The 18,281-nt window shown below is 39.5% G+C and overlaps 1 protein-coding gene across 2 annotated transcripts; it reads left to right on the forward strand.

The window, feature by feature from the left end:
* Positions 1–3,234: 3,234 nt before the first annotated feature.
* On the forward strand, positions 3,235–13,182 carry fam187a (family with sequence similarity 187 member A). 2 transcript variants are annotated; one of them, XR_015864894.1, is made up of 6 exons: positions 3,235–3,358; positions 4,654–9,212; positions 9,470–9,747; positions 9,860–9,992; positions 10,081–10,219; positions 10,664–10,811. XR_015864894.1 is itself a non-coding variant. In XM_088408786.1 (6 exons), the coding sequence occupies exons 2-6, from the start codon at positions 9,033–9,035 to the stop codon at positions 11,660–11,662; spliced, it is 1,278 nt and encodes a 425-aa protein (XP_088264912.1). In that variant the 5' UTR covers positions 3,235–3,358; positions 4,654–9,032; the 3' UTR covers positions 11,663–13,182. The 2 variants fall into 2 exon arrangements, 1 of the variants encoding a protein (XP_088264912.1); XM_088408786.1 differs by adding an exon at positions 11,445–13,182 and having other exon boundaries at positions 9,860–10,219; positions 10,664–10,905.
* Positions 13,183–18,281: the final 5,099 nt, after the last annotated feature.

The raw sequence follows: 18,281 nt of genomic DNA on the forward strand, positions 1-18,281 counted from the left end.
CTGATGCACAAACAATTTGCATAAATGCCAGCTTGGATACATTAAACGTTGGAACGCAAGCCTATCAAACAAATTTGGAACAAACTAGGGACACGGGACAGTTGTGGGACGAGTCAGGTGTAACACTACTTGCAACAATCAAAAACAAGATAGGATTCACTTGATTCATCTTGCACTCGCTGTGTTTAGTCCGAGTATGGGAAACTGGCAGCCTGTGGGCCTCAATCAGAGTGGTTTGGGAAAAAAAAGTAAAATTTTACTGCGCAACTGATATATTGTAAAATATATTGTAATACCATTTCTGTATGACACTGCTCAGAACCAGCGCCAACCCCGGAGCTCCAATTGTGAAGAAGAACAACTCATGGATTCCACAATACTAACTCAAGTCATTAGCACGTCCGCCTCACAATTCAGAGTCCCAAGTTCAATTTCAGCTCGCTCCAGCCTTCCTGTGTGGAGTTTGCATGTGCGCCCCGAGCCAACGCGGATTCTCTCTGGGCACTCCTGCTTCCTCGCACACTCCAAAAACATGTTTGGCAGGTGAATTGGACATAAATTGTCCTTAGGTGTGAAGCGTATAATGTTATGAACACAAGACATTCCATTTGGCGGTGTTTCCATTCAGGTTAAATGTCATCTTATTTTTCCCTGTTGACAATAGCTTAATGTAGCATGCCAGAGAAATGTGAACACCACTATGCCGAAAACACTCACACTGGATCACACTGAGCATTGAATGTTTTTTCTCATGTCAAATACTGGTCGTATATCACAGACCTTCAATGTTTTTTTTGTATTCAACATTAATGTATAATTTTGTATAAACCAATTAAATTAATTGTGCCCGTTATGATTTCAAAAATCACTTTGTGTATGACAGCCCGGCACAACTACTGGAGGGGGAGGGGTAAGTGAGGAACAGTCAAAAGTGGTCTCCTACATACTATAAGAACAATGGGGAAAAATCCCTCTGAATTATTATTAGAAATATTAGAAATTAATTCGCTGTAAGTTGTAAATTGCACAGAGAACATTCCACCCCAATGTCTTGAACAAATACTTCCTGGAAGAATAGTAGCGCCTCTAATTGCAACGAGTCTCTTTACCTGTCACAATAAACTGTGCTTTCATCAGCCCGATAATTATTATCGCCATCTTTTGAGTAAGAAATGTTAAACATGTCATTCCGCAAATGTGATTGAGTGCATGATTTACAACGAATAAACAGAGAAAGAGCAGCATAAGAGTTCCCCGTGAATAGATGTTTGCTCATTGTAAAGAAAAATAGATTAGAAAAACAAAAATTGACATCTTTCAGACATGCATTCATGCCACAATGTTTATTTTTGTACTTACAGTATACGTACTGTATGACAAAACATTCTGTGGATGAGAAGCCATGCTTAACTGACATGAATTAAAAAAAAAAAAGACCGTACTGACTGTTCTTGCTGTTTTCCATTTGTTCCACCTGGGAAGGACATCAACAACACTAATAGCAACAGGGTCTTTGAACAATCTCAATGCCCCCACTCAACAAATCTCTACAGCTGCACAGTGAACTTGTGTGACCTCCATTACCAAAAGAAGAACATCAGCTGTGGATATTAGAACATTTTTTTTATGATGAGACTATTATGTGCTACGAAAGCAAAAATCACAAACATTAGCCCTTCATTCTCTCGAACAAATCACTGTAAGGTACAGTCTTGAGCGATGCACATTATTAGCAAAATTTTGGACTTTCTTACCTACAATAAACCCTTTTATATGTAATGGCAATGCAGTGTTATAATGTATTAATGTATCTTAATTACAGTATCAACAATTCAGATTCAAAGTGTTTATTGTCATGCGCATAGTGCAGAAACAAGTTTCTCCGAACAATGATATTTTTACTTTGCTGTCCACGCGGATGTAATAAAATAAATAATAAGCACCACGTTAAGATGAAAACAAGGTACAACACATAAGTAGGGGAGCACATGTATGAACCAGAAGTGGGTAGGTTATGTACAGATAGCTACAATAATGTGCAGTTTTGCATAGTGACTAAAATAAAGTGCATGTGTGTGAGCACTGTAGGTTTAACTACAACTATTTACAAGTCGTGTGCTAAGGAAGGATCAGCATACATAGAGCAAAAAACAAAACAAAAAATCAGAAATAAGGTCACAGCTATATGAGATGAATAAGAGGGATAATATTAGCTGTATTGTGCTACAAGTGGCTGTTGAAGAGTCTGATGGGATTTCTGCATTATATAGTTCTGTACCTCCAGCCTGACGGGAGGAGAGTGAACAGTCCGTGTTGAGCATGGGTGGGGTCCCAGTTGATGGAGAAAGCTCTCCCGTGGACTCTGAGCTGCTAGATGCTCTGCAGGGAGGGCAGTGGAGTTCTGGCGATCTTGGACGCCCCCTTGACCAATCTCAGCACACGCCTGCAGTGATCCAGGTGGTTGGAATGGATTCAACATTGAAGCTGAAGAAGTTGCTGTGGACCCTTGATGACATATCAAACCTTCTCCGCCTCCGCAGAAAGTACAGGCACCGCTGAGCCTTCTTTACCGGCTGTGTGATGTTTAGTGTACAGGTGAGGTCCTCCCTGATATGGATGCCCAGTTACTTAAATACTCACCCTCTCCACTTCCTGACCTTCGGTGAGCAGTAAGCTGATGAGTCCTTCTCTCCTTCCTCATGTCCACTATCATCTCTTTGGTCTTGTCTATGTTGAGCATGTAGCTGTTGTCCTCACACCATGCCACCAGTCTGGCCACCTCTATTCTATAAGCTGCTTCATCACCACCAGCGATATGTCCTATCAGAGCAGTGTCACCCGTGAACTTCAAGATGACGTTGTCCTTGTGGAAGGCCACACATTCGTGGGTGTACAGGGTGTAGAGCATGCGACTGTGGACGACCCCTGGGGTGTTGTTGATGATTCTGGCTGAAGTCCCTATCCTGACAGACTGAGGCCTGCCAGTAAGAAAGTTCTGCAGCAAGTCGCAGAGGGTGGGATGCACTGCAGTGGAGAGCAGTTTTTCTGTGAGTCTGTGTGGGATGACCGTATTGAACGCAGAGCTGCAGTCAATTAAGAGTATCCTGATGTCTGAGTCTTTATTCTCCAGGTGCGTAAGGTAGATGTGCAGGGCAGAGGCGATAGCATCTGTGGTGAACCGGTTGGGTCGGTAGGCATACCAACCAGCACCACTCTCTCGAAACACTTCATAATGATTGGAATGAGTGCTGCTGGCCGGTAGTCATTCGGGCAGGTACCGGGGCTCTTCTTTGGGTTGGAACCATGGTAGTGTTCTTGAAGGAGGAAGGGGCAGTTCTCTCTGGCTGACAAAATGGAGGTGAGAAGGTCTGTCAGTTCATTGGTACGAGCCCTGAGGGCGCTTCCAGGGATATTATCTGGTCCCGCGGCTCTGCATGGGTTGATTCTTTTTGAAGCTTTGTTGACTTGCATGGGCTGATGAGATGACTGGTGTGGGGGAGGGGGATGTTGTGGCCAAAGTGCTTGGCGGCCTCCTCTCTGAGGGGCTTGAAGTATCAAACTGTATGTAAAAGGTGTTGAGTTCATCAAACGGGCTGTTTGTGGCACCGATGGTACTGGTCTTGGTCCTGTAGTCCTTGATATGCTGTAAGGACTGCCATATGCACCCTCGGTCAGCAGTGCAATTGAAGCCGTCTATTTTGTCTTTGTACTGCTTCTTAGCGCTTGTGTTAGCCTTTTTCAGTCCATACTTTGCAGCTTTGTACTCTTTGTCTCGCTGCCAGATTTAAACGCAGTGAAGCGATCAGGTAGCATACAGCATACCTGACTGTTGATCCACGGCTTCTGGTTAGTAAACTTAACTGTCTTGTATGGAGGGCACAGTGTTCTTCACACAGGTGCTGAGATAACCTGCAAAGTCTTGTACACTGACAAAAGAGCCCTCTTGAGTGGCTGCGACTTTGAACGCATCCCGGTCTGTTGTAGCAAAGCAGTTCTGCAGTGTGTCCTTAGTCACTTTTGTCCAGAGCCTAACCTGTTTGATGACTGGATTTAATTGTTTGAGTCTCTGCATGCACACATAACATGAATGAAATACCCTTTCCTTAATCCTGTTGAAAAAAAAAAAAAGCCAAGTTGCAGGACCTGCTTGACATCTACTCCTGTGAACACAAAAGGGTAAAAAAAATAAAAAGAGTGCCTATGCTCTGCAGTTGGTTGTGCTTCTTTAAATCAATGCTGCCACTGAAGGTCACCACAGTTACCTCGAAACCCAATTAGATAGCCATTTGTGTGCTAGACATGTAAGCAGAGCAACATGCCCACGTGGGAAGACGCGGTATGATTTTATGAAATACGTTGCCCTTAGACACTCATTACTGAGGCTGTTCAATGTTTTTGTTTTTTTTTCACAACAGCCCTCTTGTTTATTCTGATGAGGGATATTGGCGAGGATTTCTACAAGATGCTGGCCTACCAGTCAATACAAAACTTAGAAATCCAACAGTAATCATGTTTTACTCATTGTAGAATTTCATTCCATAATGCAATGCAAAATAGTGTTTTTGTTTGTTTGTTTGTTTGTTTTTGGTTGGTTTAAACAAACAATGTGATTGGTGTCCATCCATTAATTTTCTTCATCGATTATCCTCACAGGGACTGTGACATGAAGCCTATCCCAGTGGACTTGGAGCAAGAGGCAAAATGAGCAGTGCTTGGCTGTTACCTGAGCAACTGTGATGTCATTTTCAGGCCACAGAATGTGGCAAAATGGCTGTTTTCTCAGGTGGATAAAAAACAAACAAACATGCTACTTTCTCTTTCATTATACTGCGAAGACTTAGAGAAAAGACTGCACGGCTGCATCACAGGGCATATCTGCCACAACACACTCCGCTAACTGTCGAAAAAGTTATTATGAACACAGCTGTCGGGGTTTAAAAGAACTCTGGTCATAATTGTGCCAACATTCACCACAAACCAAGCATTCGTGTAAAGGTCTAAAGATAAGGACTGCTCCACATCCTTCTCCCACTGTTTGGGAGCAAAAGCGCATTCCCGTGATAATTTTAACTTTTTTTTTTTTTTTTTTTTAATCAATTCCACAAATATTTCCATTTCTTTGTACACTCAAGCGGACTTAATTTTATCTTCAGCCATAACTTTTGTGACAAAGAAAACATATGCTTCAGTGATAGTCAAAACGTGCAATTTGATATCTGGTCCTGACATTCTTCATTTGCAAAACCAGTTTCCATGCACATTTTCCTTTTATACACATGGTAAACCCCACCCTCCCAAGTTTTTTTTTGTTTCAAGCACGCTTCAGCAAGTTTCTAATGTTTCCTCATTCTTGAAAATGTGGATAACAATAGTCATACATAACTTCTGATCAAATTATTGCACTTCATAGTTTATATACAGTATATGTTATGTTCTGACTGGTGTTGTGTTTTTGGTTGATGTCGAAGTTTTTTTTTGTTCTTTTCTGTTCTGGGTTTATTGGTGGGGTTTTGCTCATGGTTTTTAATTCATGATTCTGTTGCCCATATGTCAGTGTCCTCTTTGTTTGATTGTGTCCACCAGTCCTTGTTAACATGCTCCCCTTTTTGCTAATCAGCTCCCTGTTTCAATTGTGTCTTGCCCAGCTGGTTCTTGTTATCTCGTCAGTTTAGTGTATTTAGTTTCCTGTTTCTTTTTTAGTTCTTCTCATATCATTGTCACGTCTACTCACCTGCTTGTCGATAGTTCCTGTTGTCCTGTTTTTTTCGTGTATTAGTTACCTTTTTTTGTTTCATTGAAATATGTCTTTCTTCACTTACTCCCTGCCTCTGAGGTAGTACTGGAGGAATTTAAGCATTTGATCCACTGAATCGGTATCAAGCAATTGTGTTTAAATGGGTCCGTATCGGGAAGCAGTTCATCAACTCTGTATTGAGTCATGGCACTGCTTCCTGACACACGGCATCAATTTGAGACAGTTGTCTTCAAATGGGTCAGTGATTCAAGTCATTAGACACAGTTCAGTGTGGTAACATCTGCTGAATAAAACCATTTCGCATTTACATTTGACATTTAGGCAAAGCGCCATAAAAAAGTAAGACACTATTGTGTAATTTTTACAAAATGAAAAAGTGAAACGTTTGTGCAACATGATACTTTAATGGTAGTCATATACAATGTTTGTTTATAAGGAGAAGGACCTCACAAGTGCAATTCTACTGCGCTCGAAAACAGCCTCTCCGAAACCTCTCTTTTTATTTGATTCAGAGGTCCCTAAATACATGAAGGTCCCGGCCTTAAAAGGGGGTAAAAGTACATCCGGGTAACCCAGTGTACTTCTATGTGTATATGAATGTGGGTGAAAGTTTACAACATATATAGTAAAATATTATGCATATCAGGTCATTCTGCAAACTTTGTGAATCACAAGTGAAGTTGCACCTGTCTGCATTTGAGCCCAAGCAGGCCAGTTCATGCGGGCCTTCTTATGGCAAAGTTTGAGACGAAAAAAAAAAGCTTTTTTTTTTCTTTGCAAGCAGTTCATTCATTCATTCATTCATTCATTCATTCATTCATTCATTCATTCATTCATTCATTCTTTTTTTTTCCTAGCATTAATTGGAACCCAGTATTCATAACAAAAGTTGAATGACATTGACTGTCTGGCTGTGTGTTCCCAAACATACATTTCACCACTAAGTAAAACAAGTAAAACTTTGCAACTAGTAAATACAACTTTGCTGTTAACTTGGACAATTCGGAGCAAATCTCTGCTCCTCAACTAAAACAGAAATAAAAGACATGAATAAACTACAAGGTGTATTTTTTCATATTAGAATCACTGTGGATTGCAATGTAAACAACAGCAATCCTTACATATAACATACTGTAAAACTACAAGTGGTTTTGGATTGTGAAAAAATACGTTTAACTCATCAATAATTAGTATTTTTGGCGGTGATGAGGAGGCCCCAGAATATTTTTATTTCTTAGCGCCCCATGGACTTTGGGCTGGCCCTGCACAAATGAAATTAACATGAATGTCTTACTTAGACCAGTCGGAACACATAGACCCCATATTGTCAAGAAAAAAAATTGCTTTGACTTCCCCTTTAAACATTAGAGCTGAAAGTAAAGGGCTCCAAAGTACACTGATATACACTGATCAATTAAAAAAGTGACAGTTTTTTGTTATCTTAAAACAAACAAGAAAATAAACAAGCTAAATAAAAAACATTGCTGACATGCTGTCAGAGAAATCTACTTTTCCAAAGAAACACCTATACATCCATATTTCAATCAAAGCCAGAATTTATAAAGTCTAAAGTCGTCTTGATTCAGAAGAAGAAATAAAGGCTGATTCAAAATAATACTAATAATAATACTACTACTACTACTACTACTACTACTACTAATAATAATAATAATAATAATAATAATAATAATAATAATAATATGTGGCACAGTGAATAGCACGTCCGCCTCACAGTTCAAAGGACCCAGTTCAAATCCACCTGGCTCCGGCCTTCCTGTGCGGGGTTTGCATGTTCTCCCCAGGCCTGCGTGTGTTCTCTCCAGGCACTCCGGCGTTCTCCCATCTTCCAAAAACATGCATGGCAGGTGTATCGAACATACTAAAGTGTCCCTTGGTGTGGTTGGGTGTGTGACTGGCTGTTTGTCTCTGTGTGCTCTGCAATTGGCTGGCAGTCCCCCACCTACTGCCCGAAGCCAGCTGAGATAGGCACCAGCAAGCCTGCAAACCTTGTGAGGATGAGCCTCTCGAGAAAATGGATGGATGGAATGGATAGTAATAATTATGAAACACTTTTGGGACTCTTGTTATCATATACCGTATCAACAGTAGGAAATGTCGGTTGTTTTTTCTAATTTTATTTTAACAGCTTAGTGTAGCATACATCTAGAACACAAATATAAATAATGTACAGAAGTTAATTCACAATACACACGCCAGGTGGAATAATGTTGAGGGATTTTTTTATTTTATTTTATTTTTTACTGTCGCATAAAATTCTTTTACATTTCAAATTAACGTTGACGGATGATACGAAGGAAGTGAAATCTGTGACGTCATTTCTTCGCACGATAGCGTCACGATAGCAACAAAGTATGACATCCACAACAAACTCAAGAGGGCTCGTTGAACGAATCAGAGAACATGTCAGTGTTACTTTTGAATCCATTATTCTGTCAGTCCGTCGCGTCAATGAAAGAACTAGGAATGCCTTACTTGGATGAGTAATATGGAACTTTAACCCTCAACACTTTGACACAGTTATTACCGTTTTTAAGGCAAATGGGCACCGAAGGGCTGAGCGATAACGTTGAGTGATGTCCAAGAAACGGAAGAGGAGAGCAAGCGATTCCTTTGCGGCAGTTCTTATGAAGAATGAAGCCTACACCCTCTCAGACGAATTGCTACTCACACGCTTGGATTATTAATATGCTTCGTCTGGGACTGCCCTAAAGTCTTTAACATGCCACTTTGACATTACGATCTCAAAACGTTAGCTAGTAGCTTGTAAAGATAATGCGTGTCTATGTGAATAATAACAGCTCTAAATGTACTTGATGACTACCTCAATTACATGCTACCCACTAACTTGATTTACTGTGTCTTCAAATCAATGCGAGAGCTCGTGCAGTTAGGTAGTGTTAATTGACAATATCATGTGCAACCTCTAAAAACAGCTGGGCAACATATAGCCTTGAAATGCATCTCCGAAAAGGGCTGTCATCAAATTGCGTTCAAGCGAATTTTTCTAATAGATCAGAAATTTTTGACTCCCTCGTTGTGGAATGTAGAAATGGGCACAGTAAAATAAGAGGGCACCTGTGACAAACACAAAAATGGTTTCAACTATTCTTAAATTCCTATTATGACTATGGTATCAACAACAAATAGTCCAGAGGATGAGTCGTTCTGCCTAGACTGTTCAGTTAGAGGCACCACTCATACTTAAAGGTCTTGGTTCCTTACAAAGAAGCCATACCCTCTCCAAGAGAGGCTGTGCATGTCTCCCGTTTTCATCCTACTCCTCCTCCTCCTCACTGAGGCGTGGAGCTACGAGGCTCCCAAGGTCAAGCAGGATGTGTTTGCAAAAAAAGCCTGCCCAGCGTTCCTGATGTTCTTCAACACCGCCTACCAGGCGGGAGCGACGGTTGAGCTGCCCTGCCACTGCAAACCTGAAGAGGTGAGTTCATTCACAATTTATTAACAATCGTTTGGTGAGTAAGTGAACACTTTTAGTACAAAAGGAATGTCAAGCTTGAGTGCTATCAACTGTTCAAATGTGTGTTGTACTTTCATAGCTGATGGAATTGAAATCAGATGTTTTAGAATAAAACTCAGCATACTGTAATTAATTGATCAAGGTGTACAATAATGTGCAGTATGTGGTGTCTTGCCATTCTTTACTGCCATATGATTGGAGCATTGCTTGCGTTTCAGATCCAGTCAGTAGTTTGGTTCTTCAGGAAGCACCAGTCCGACTCAGAGGAGACCAAAGCCTTGACTGATGACAACGGGAACAAGCTGGTCGACTCCAAACGAATTTCCCACAGTGACGACCTGCGGAGTCGCTTCTCAATTCATCTCTTCAGCCTGCTGATCTTTCGAACGACTGTGGACGATTCAGGTGTTTACATCTGTGGGTCGGCCCAGGGAGACTACTTCTATGCCTACGATCTTGACATTCAAGAGGTGCAGGAGTTCACCTTCACATCAAGGTTAGGGGTCATGCTGGAGATGTTGTCATTGTCAGGGTATCAAAACAACTTGTTTGTTGATGCAAAAAATACACCCTTTGAGAGTCTGCTTCTTTTTTTTTATTGGTTCCAGGCTGAGTAATGAAAGTAAGACCAACACAACAAAAGACATAAGAGGACAAAGATCCGATCATCTGCTCTTCCAAGTCTTCACCACTTTCCGTCCATGGTCACAGTGCGATCGCTGCGGCGTTAAGGGTGAACAAGTACGTGTGGGGCTGTGTTACATCCGTTCCCGTTTACTGCACGTGCGCTACACAGACTTCACCAAGAGTGTGGCGTCATGTGGCTCAGGAGCGGTACCGCCGCAATTGAGCCACCTGAAGCAAGGCAGAACTGGAGCCAGACTGGAGGTCAGAGAATGTCATGTGACTTGTCCAACGGTTGCACCTTCCACTTCCAAAGGGGCAAAAATGACTTTTGCGGGTTCCAGGTAAGCATACCTGAGTCAACAAAGCAGGGTTTTATTTGTTTATTTTTGCCGGGCTGTGAGTTAGTTTGAACAGAAACCCTGTCATTTGGAGGGTATTTTTAGTGAAATGTCATTGCAGCTAGTTATTTTTAAAGCGCTTTTTTTAATGTATCATTGACATCAACGAGTTTCTAATTTGGAGTTGATTTATTATTATCATTAAGTATCAGTAGTATTTTTTATATGTATATATGTGTGCATACGTGTATATGTAAGCATGCATATGCATACATGTATATGTATGCATACATGTATATGTATATAGACTGAGAGACCCAGTACTTGTTGTGCATACAGTATCCATTTCACAACTGTTGAATAAAACCACCAAATATCACGCATTGTTACAGGAATTTCTTCATATAGTCTATTATTATTGCAGTTTGTTCACCCTCTGTGTTGCAGTTCTGAGTCCGGGAAGACACAGGAGATGCAGGTTTCTTACATAAACCACCCAGCTGGCCAAATCCTGACACTTGGCTGTCCGGATGCCCGGCCATACATGGCGGTGGCGTGGGACATAGGATCCAAGCCCATATATCGGTCACAGAATTTAGTTGATCGGGATGCAGGCCTCACATATCAAAGGATTCATATTGATGCTGGACATCATCTGGTCTTCACACCTGCTGAAATACAGGATTCGGGTATGGAATATATTTGGGCGAACTAACACTTTGTTATTATTTTTTTTACACATAGGTCTGAGATTCATTGTTTGAATGTCCTACATATGTGGAGTTTGCATTACAGGTGATCCACTCCCTTCCCGTGCCGTCCCGGACCGTAGTAGAAAATTACATAAATCATAAAAATCCTATCCCGTCCTGAAAATGACTCCCAAACCTTCCCTGGTCCCATTCATATTCCCCCCCACTCCCTTACAACAGTTAAAAAATGTTGGACTCTGCCAACCCTCACTGGAAAAAATTTGACTTATAGCTGGCGATGCGGACCAAATTTTGACATTGGTGTTGCAGGGACTGAACGTGCCCAAAAACATGTTTGTTAGGTTAAACAAAGATTATAAATTGTCCATGCGTCTGAATGTGCTTGTGAATGCTTGCTTGTCTATATGTCTACCAAACAGAACTGCTTACCAAAAGTCATCTTGGATAGGTTGAACGAGATGGATGGATTTGTGTTTACTTTAAAATTGGTAATTGCGAAAATGTTTACTTTTCAGGTGTCTACTACTGCTGGCTGAGGGGGCACCGTATGGCTGAAATAAACCTGCTGGTCTACCCCCATTTTGGGCAACGCATGCCCATCACATCACATCCAGAATTTTCCATGGCATTGGCTGTAGTTTTAAAATCATATGCTGCTATGACGGCAGTGTTTTGTCTCTTGCTCTTCCTTCGAGTTTGCATAAAACACATGCGGAGGGAGAGATTGCGGTGAAACTTTGTTGTTTCGATTTTATTTCACAGAATAAATCCAAATTTTGAATGGCATTAAAAAAGAAGGCAACCTCTTATTTGCGACAAAGTAATGGCACAAAAATAATCAGCTCACATACCGCCAAGCAGCAGGATTATCCAACCAATACTTTGTGATTAGGGAACAAATGCATTTCATCTATTCATTAGGTATGTTTGAACCCTGGTGTTGGTTAGGACAGGAAATGCATGGTGACCACAATGTATCCTACCTGGCATCCTCCAAATTAGTTTGGGAAACACTGTTTACTCTTCACCTTATTGGCTGTTAAACGGAACACGCCGGCCTCCTGTTTCCATACCTAGTGCAAATACGGTATTAGTCATTGTTTAAGTCTGCGTGGGGGCAGGCTAGACTCAGCTTTGGTATTTTTGCAAATCAATGCAAGCAACTGCAGCGTAGCAGTTTTAAAACTGTTAGGTTGCCATTGTGTTCATGACCACAAGTGACTTTTTTTCACTGCCAAAGCAGCACCTCATTTCTTTTAAATGCAGGGCTGTTTATAATAAAACTGAATATCCCCGGAATATAAATCAGCAAAACAATTATACATGTATGCTTGTCATTAATTTGCTTAAAATGCACTGTCCGTTTTAGAAATCAAATGTGACCATTGGGCACAAAGATTTGCTCCCCCTGATTTTTACGTGAAGAAAGTAGAGACTGGATGAGTGTGTTTGCTCTCCTGATAGAAGAAGCATCTTTTCAGCAACTCAGAGTGACAGGCCATCATTAGCACTCGTCTCGTTGTCGATTTTGAGGTAGCCAAGTGGAAAGCTGCAGCTGAAGAGGAGGCCAGCTGTGCGGGAACAAGAGTCACACTCGTGCGTTCTTTCAGGATGGAGTGACGTATTCATTGATGAGCATACACCAGAAGTGCTGATCCTTTTTTGCCCTCCGGAGAATTCATCTTCTGTTCGGCTGCTATTGTCAACAGCACCACCCTGTTGGCCAGACATTTTATGCTCCCCTGAACGTAACAGTCTGTGTCAGACGGTGAATTGAAAGCCCCCTGTATTGGCCGATTGGAAAATGAGAGGTCAAAAACACATGACGAGCAATTGGAAAGTCAACGTAAAGTAACGTTAAGCAGTCGTAAAGTTTGAATGGAAGTTTCTTGGAGAGGAGTAAAAACATTTATCTCTGCAACCTTTTACAAACCCTGATTAAAACCACAAATGTGTTACGTTCACAAGTATTTGTGCTTCATTGTGAACCAGATTGACATGCATGTTTTCTTCAAATGTGGAAGGGAGAAACCCAGGCAGCCAAATGTGAGTACACATTGAATTCAACATGTGGACCTCCGCAGGGAACTCTCAACTTGGCCAAAAAACGCAATTATAGAACTTCCCCTGCGGAGCCTTCAGACACAATTAAGACCTCTATTGTTGCACTTTTTAGGCAAGGACCGCCACATGCTCAATTTCGCAAAGAATCCAGGTCACTTTTGCTTACTTATCAAGCTCAACAGCATAAATATGGAATCACTTGGTATGTGTATATATATATATATATATATATATATATATATATATATATATATATATATATATATATATATATATATATATATATATATTGGTATGTGTATATATATATATATATATATATATATATATATATATATATATATATATATATATATATATGTATATATATATATATATATATGTATATATATATATGTATATATATATATATATGTATATATATATATATATATATATATATATATATAAATATATATATGTATGTATATATATATATATGTATGTATATATATATATATATATATATATATATATATATATATATATATATATATATATATATATATATAAATATATATATGTATGTATATATATATATATGTATGTATATATATATATATATATATATATATATATATATATATATATATATATATATATATATATATATATATATATATATATATATATATGTTTTGCATGCACTGAACAGGAAAAAGCTTGCCTGTCCCGCGCGGCGTATAATGACAAGAAATGACATGCACTCATTTATGAAAGGCAAAGATTCACTGTTGTAGGCCATCTGAAGCCTGGAATTTGTTAAAACACCTAAGCTAAAGATTCAATGTTTTTGTCACTTCTATCTGTGTCGGTGTCAGTAGGAGAATACGGGAATGATAAAGAAATACACAAATAACCACAGAAGAAAACTGGCTCTGCTCCATTCTGTTCTGTCATTCATCTCAGTGATTTTTGATCAACTAATTCTTTCACGTTGAACACATGAAGGCATGACTTCATGGAACCTGCTTTGTATGTTAGGGCACAGCGATCACTTCCGTCTCTTCATCGTTCCCCTCCATCTATCAATGGTTACATGTTGAGCTGCTCATCCTTTTGTCAGAAACTCTGCTCTGTTTATTATTACCCAAAGATAACGAACCAGTTTGCACAATCAGAATGTAATTACCCATCTTATTGACCAGACCCTACAGAGTCAATCAGAGAAAGCTGATGTATTTCCAACAATTTGGTGTCACATCCTTGATGAGGATAAGGCTTGCACGGGCGAGCTAATGTCATGGCCATGTTTAAATTCAGCCTGCGTCATGCTGCAGCAAGGTCATTTTCACCGAGGTTGCCAGACACCACGTCTCATTCTTTGCAAAGAGCAAATATGAATCTATAAATCTCATTGCTATACGAGATCATTCCAGAATTGGAGGACATTTTATGTGAATCTATTAAATTCTAAATAATCCGCACACACTTTAGTGAAACATGGAGCTCTGGAGTAAATGTAGTTTTCCTGAGACCCCACCAAAAGAAAACCAGAGTAAAGAATGGTTAAATATAGTTTTTAAAATAGCATATAAACCTTGAGTACCCCCTAAAAGGCCATTTTCACTTGCCCCATACCCCTGATGACCCAAATAAAATGTAAATGTCATTTTTGTGGTATTTTTCATTTCATTGCTGTCTCTTTCATTTCATTACTGTAGCAACAGCAGTTCAAGGAAACATTAACAAACATTATTCAAGCATTGTGTGTTATCGTGAAGGTTTTAGCATGGCAGAAAAAGAAAGCAGTGAGTCACATAATACGCTGGACTTCACATCGCTATCTTACTTTTCATATTTTATGAGAGTTATCTTTGATTAAAAGTCTGACTTTACCCCATGCGACCCTATCATGCACGTTACCAGACTGATTTTTTTTTCTTTACTCTTTTACATACGTGAGTTTGTCGCCTTGGTTGGCAGTAGCTCCTGAGAGAAAAGTAGACGTTTTGCAACCGTGTTGCTTGCAAGGGTCGCATCAAGTATTAAATTGTGTCATAAAAATTGTGCCATTGACTTGTAAGCTGCAATAATCGAGTTTTTGATTGTTTTTTTTGTTTTTTGTTTTTTTATAAATATGTGGCAGAAAATCATTAAAGTGAAGGTTTCGTTTTCAAGAATTTTGAAGCCCTAATTTTCACCAGTTCTGAAATGACCCATTCATACATTTGGGGACGCAACCCCATGAAAAGAAAGAAAGAAAGTACATTTACGGCTAACTGGTAAATGTAAAATCATTTTAAGGGCAACTTTGACGTGGTCGAAGGCAAGTTAACTTTGTGGCACCAGTACAAAAGCTGTTGTTATCCTTTTGGTGTATTTTGGATCATTTTAGGCGAAGCCATAACTTTGCTATGTCAGGTTAAAAATTGATTGGTTAGTTTTTTGCAGTCAATACATTGTAAATTTGATTGTGACAGTGTTCAAGGGTAAATTTAGTTTCACATTAGATGACGGTTCATAATATTAAAACATTGCTCAATCCATTGCTTGTACTTTTAATTGACTGTTTAACAGATTATTTCCATTTCTAGTATTTCTACGGTTTCGTTTTTGTTTTAAAACACAGTGCTTAGGTCAACATTCGTGCAAGTAGCACCTCTTTCAGTGAACAAGATTATCTTTGTGAGCACAGAATTTATAGTCACATACAACTCCCATTTCCTATTTCATGGTGTGCATCAACCGCTCTACGAGTCTTTATGACCAGTGGAGTAACTATTCTAGTTCATTTCAACACAACATCATGACAGCACAACAAAATGTTTAGCCTTAATTAAAACAATTTCCGCTCATTCAGAAATGTCTGCCATTACATTGACAAATTGATCAATAGGACACGCAGGTGCATGGGGCGTTAATTTGTCACTTGTGACAGACTCTGCTATGATGTGTGTTTGTTGAAGTAAAACAAAATAGTAAAACACTGTCACTTTTATCTGTATCTCCTTGAATCAGATATCATCATATATCTCATTAGTTTTTGTTTCCTAGAACAAATTTGGCTAAACTCAAAAAGATATGTTTCTGTGAATGAGGTTTCTTTTGAAGGACATTTTTTGCTCCTATTTTGTGGTGTCCTTATTTACCTTCTTTTACCTAATCTGTGTAATAGAATGCATGAGACACTCCTTAACATTTTGGGCCTGTCTTTTTATTTTTTTTGTGCATTGGCCATTTTGCTTCAAGACCATTTTGCATCACCTCAAAGAAGCACATCACCTCCACATTGTTGACCACGAAATATATTGCTCACCCTGGGGTGGTATTTGATGACTTGTCTTTATTTAGAGCAGATTTGCTTCTCCATTGGTCTTCTGGCCATTTTTCCCCCCTCAGCTGTAAGTTAATCCTTTCTGGATCCGTTTTGCAAAACACATCCTGCGCACACATAAACTGTGCATGCCCACAGAGGAAGAGGCTGCACTCCTAACAAGACAGAATGATTTTGTCAGTTCTGTCTGTTTTTTTGAAGTGCTCATCCATCACTTGAGTACATAGGTTACAACACACCTGTGAACCTACTGGGGATAACTGGTATGAAACAGCAGTTCTCAAATAAGGGTACATGTACCCCTGAGGTTACATGAAAGCACTTCTGGGATATTGTGAGATTTTAACAGGGTTTCTGGAGGTATCAATTTCAAATGAACGGTATTGTTTCCTTGGAAACACGACAATTTTCTTTTCAAATTAAAAGCTCATCAATTGGAACATGAATAAAACGCGTGTTAAAATGTGTTATAGTGAGTCCTTTGTCAAATATTGTACGCCTTTTTTGGTACGTTTCATACGGATGCACGTAGTCACTCCATTGTCACAAATGAGCCAGAAAAAAAACAGTTGATGATACATGAGCTATCTTTTGCGATTGCTGAATAAAATATCCAAGAGATACAAGTACAAATGTAATTCCATTGTTTAAACAATCAGACACAGATGACACAGCATTGGATTGGCCTTGTTTTCATCTATTTTAATGCTTTTTGCTGGTGAGGGCGGGTACTTAACTGAAAAGATATTTCACAGGGGGTAGCCCTAATTCATTGAAAAAAACAGAAGGGTGAGAGATGGGTGGGTTTGAATTACCACTACACTTGAGATTTGTTTCGAGGTTGGTGGTTTTTTTTTTCAACTATCGAAAACCAACTTTGTATTGTTTGTTGTTGGTCTCCCAATCTCTGAAAAACATGTCTGTAGGTGAGTTGTCGTACACTTCCAGTACCACACTTCCATTTCACTTTCACTGTAACAAAAGTAGAGAAAGGAGAGTACAAAAAACAAGTATCAGGCCAATAGCTGGCCTTATTTGAAGGTATCAGCACTCATGTTGGAGGCCGATACTGTGGCTGCTCTCCTGGAAGCAGTTTTATGATCACGAACGAGAAATTAAAAATGATAAGAATGAAAAAATGTCATTAAAATATTGAACATTACATATTTGAATGAGTAGGTCTTCATTTCAAAAGATCTGTGTTTTTTTGGGGGGGTGGCAGGATTTTGTTTTGATTTAGAGTACCGGTACTAATTTTGGTACTAGTATTAGCGCAATCAGATGGAACGTACATGGGGGTGTTAATAATTATTGCAGTTTGAATGTGGTGGGGTTTTTTTCATTCATGTTCAAGCTCGTAAAAAGGGATACAAGCTAATCACTTGTTGATGTTACATCTTCACTGGGCTAAGCTTATTTTTTACATTTTATATTGGCTTCTGTGTCATTTTTTCTCACAATTCTCAAGGCGCCGTCATGAAGAAAAGCGCAACAGATGTTAGTGTACACCAGAGCTTCTCAAATAGTGTCCCCCGATTAGAGAGGGGACGAATGCTTCATGGAAACATGGAGACAGACATTTCAAGCAAGAGTTCAATGTCACTGCATGGGTTGTCACGTGGAAATAAGATTGTTTTACTGACATAATGTTCTATTAAAAGGCTACCTTATTTTTACCCTTGTATATTTATTTTAATATGTTGCTTTGTATTTCATTGCGAAGTAAGTGACGTTAACAACCTGATGAACATGGTACAGCGCAGGGGAAATATCACACTCAACGCAGACTACTGCTATCTAAAGAACCTGATGTACCTTTTGCGTCACCAAGCGGCGATCGGTGGATTTGCAACATTACGTGAGAAAAAACCCTTGCATAGCACAGCAACAAGCGCTGACTGAGTTTGGTTTTATGCTAGAGGCGCTAAAGTGAGATGCAAAAAGAAGCATTTGTGCTTGGGGAAGTCATGTG

Source organism: Hippichthys cyanospilos, chromosome 2, assembly GCF_059441005.1.
Source record: "Hippichthys cyanospilos isolate Australia breed blue-spotted pipefish chromosome 2, RoL_Hcya_1.0, whole genome shotgun sequence".
Lineage (NCBI taxonomy): Eukaryota > Metazoa > Chordata > Actinopteri > Syngnathiformes > Syngnathidae > Hippichthys > Hippichthys cyanospilos.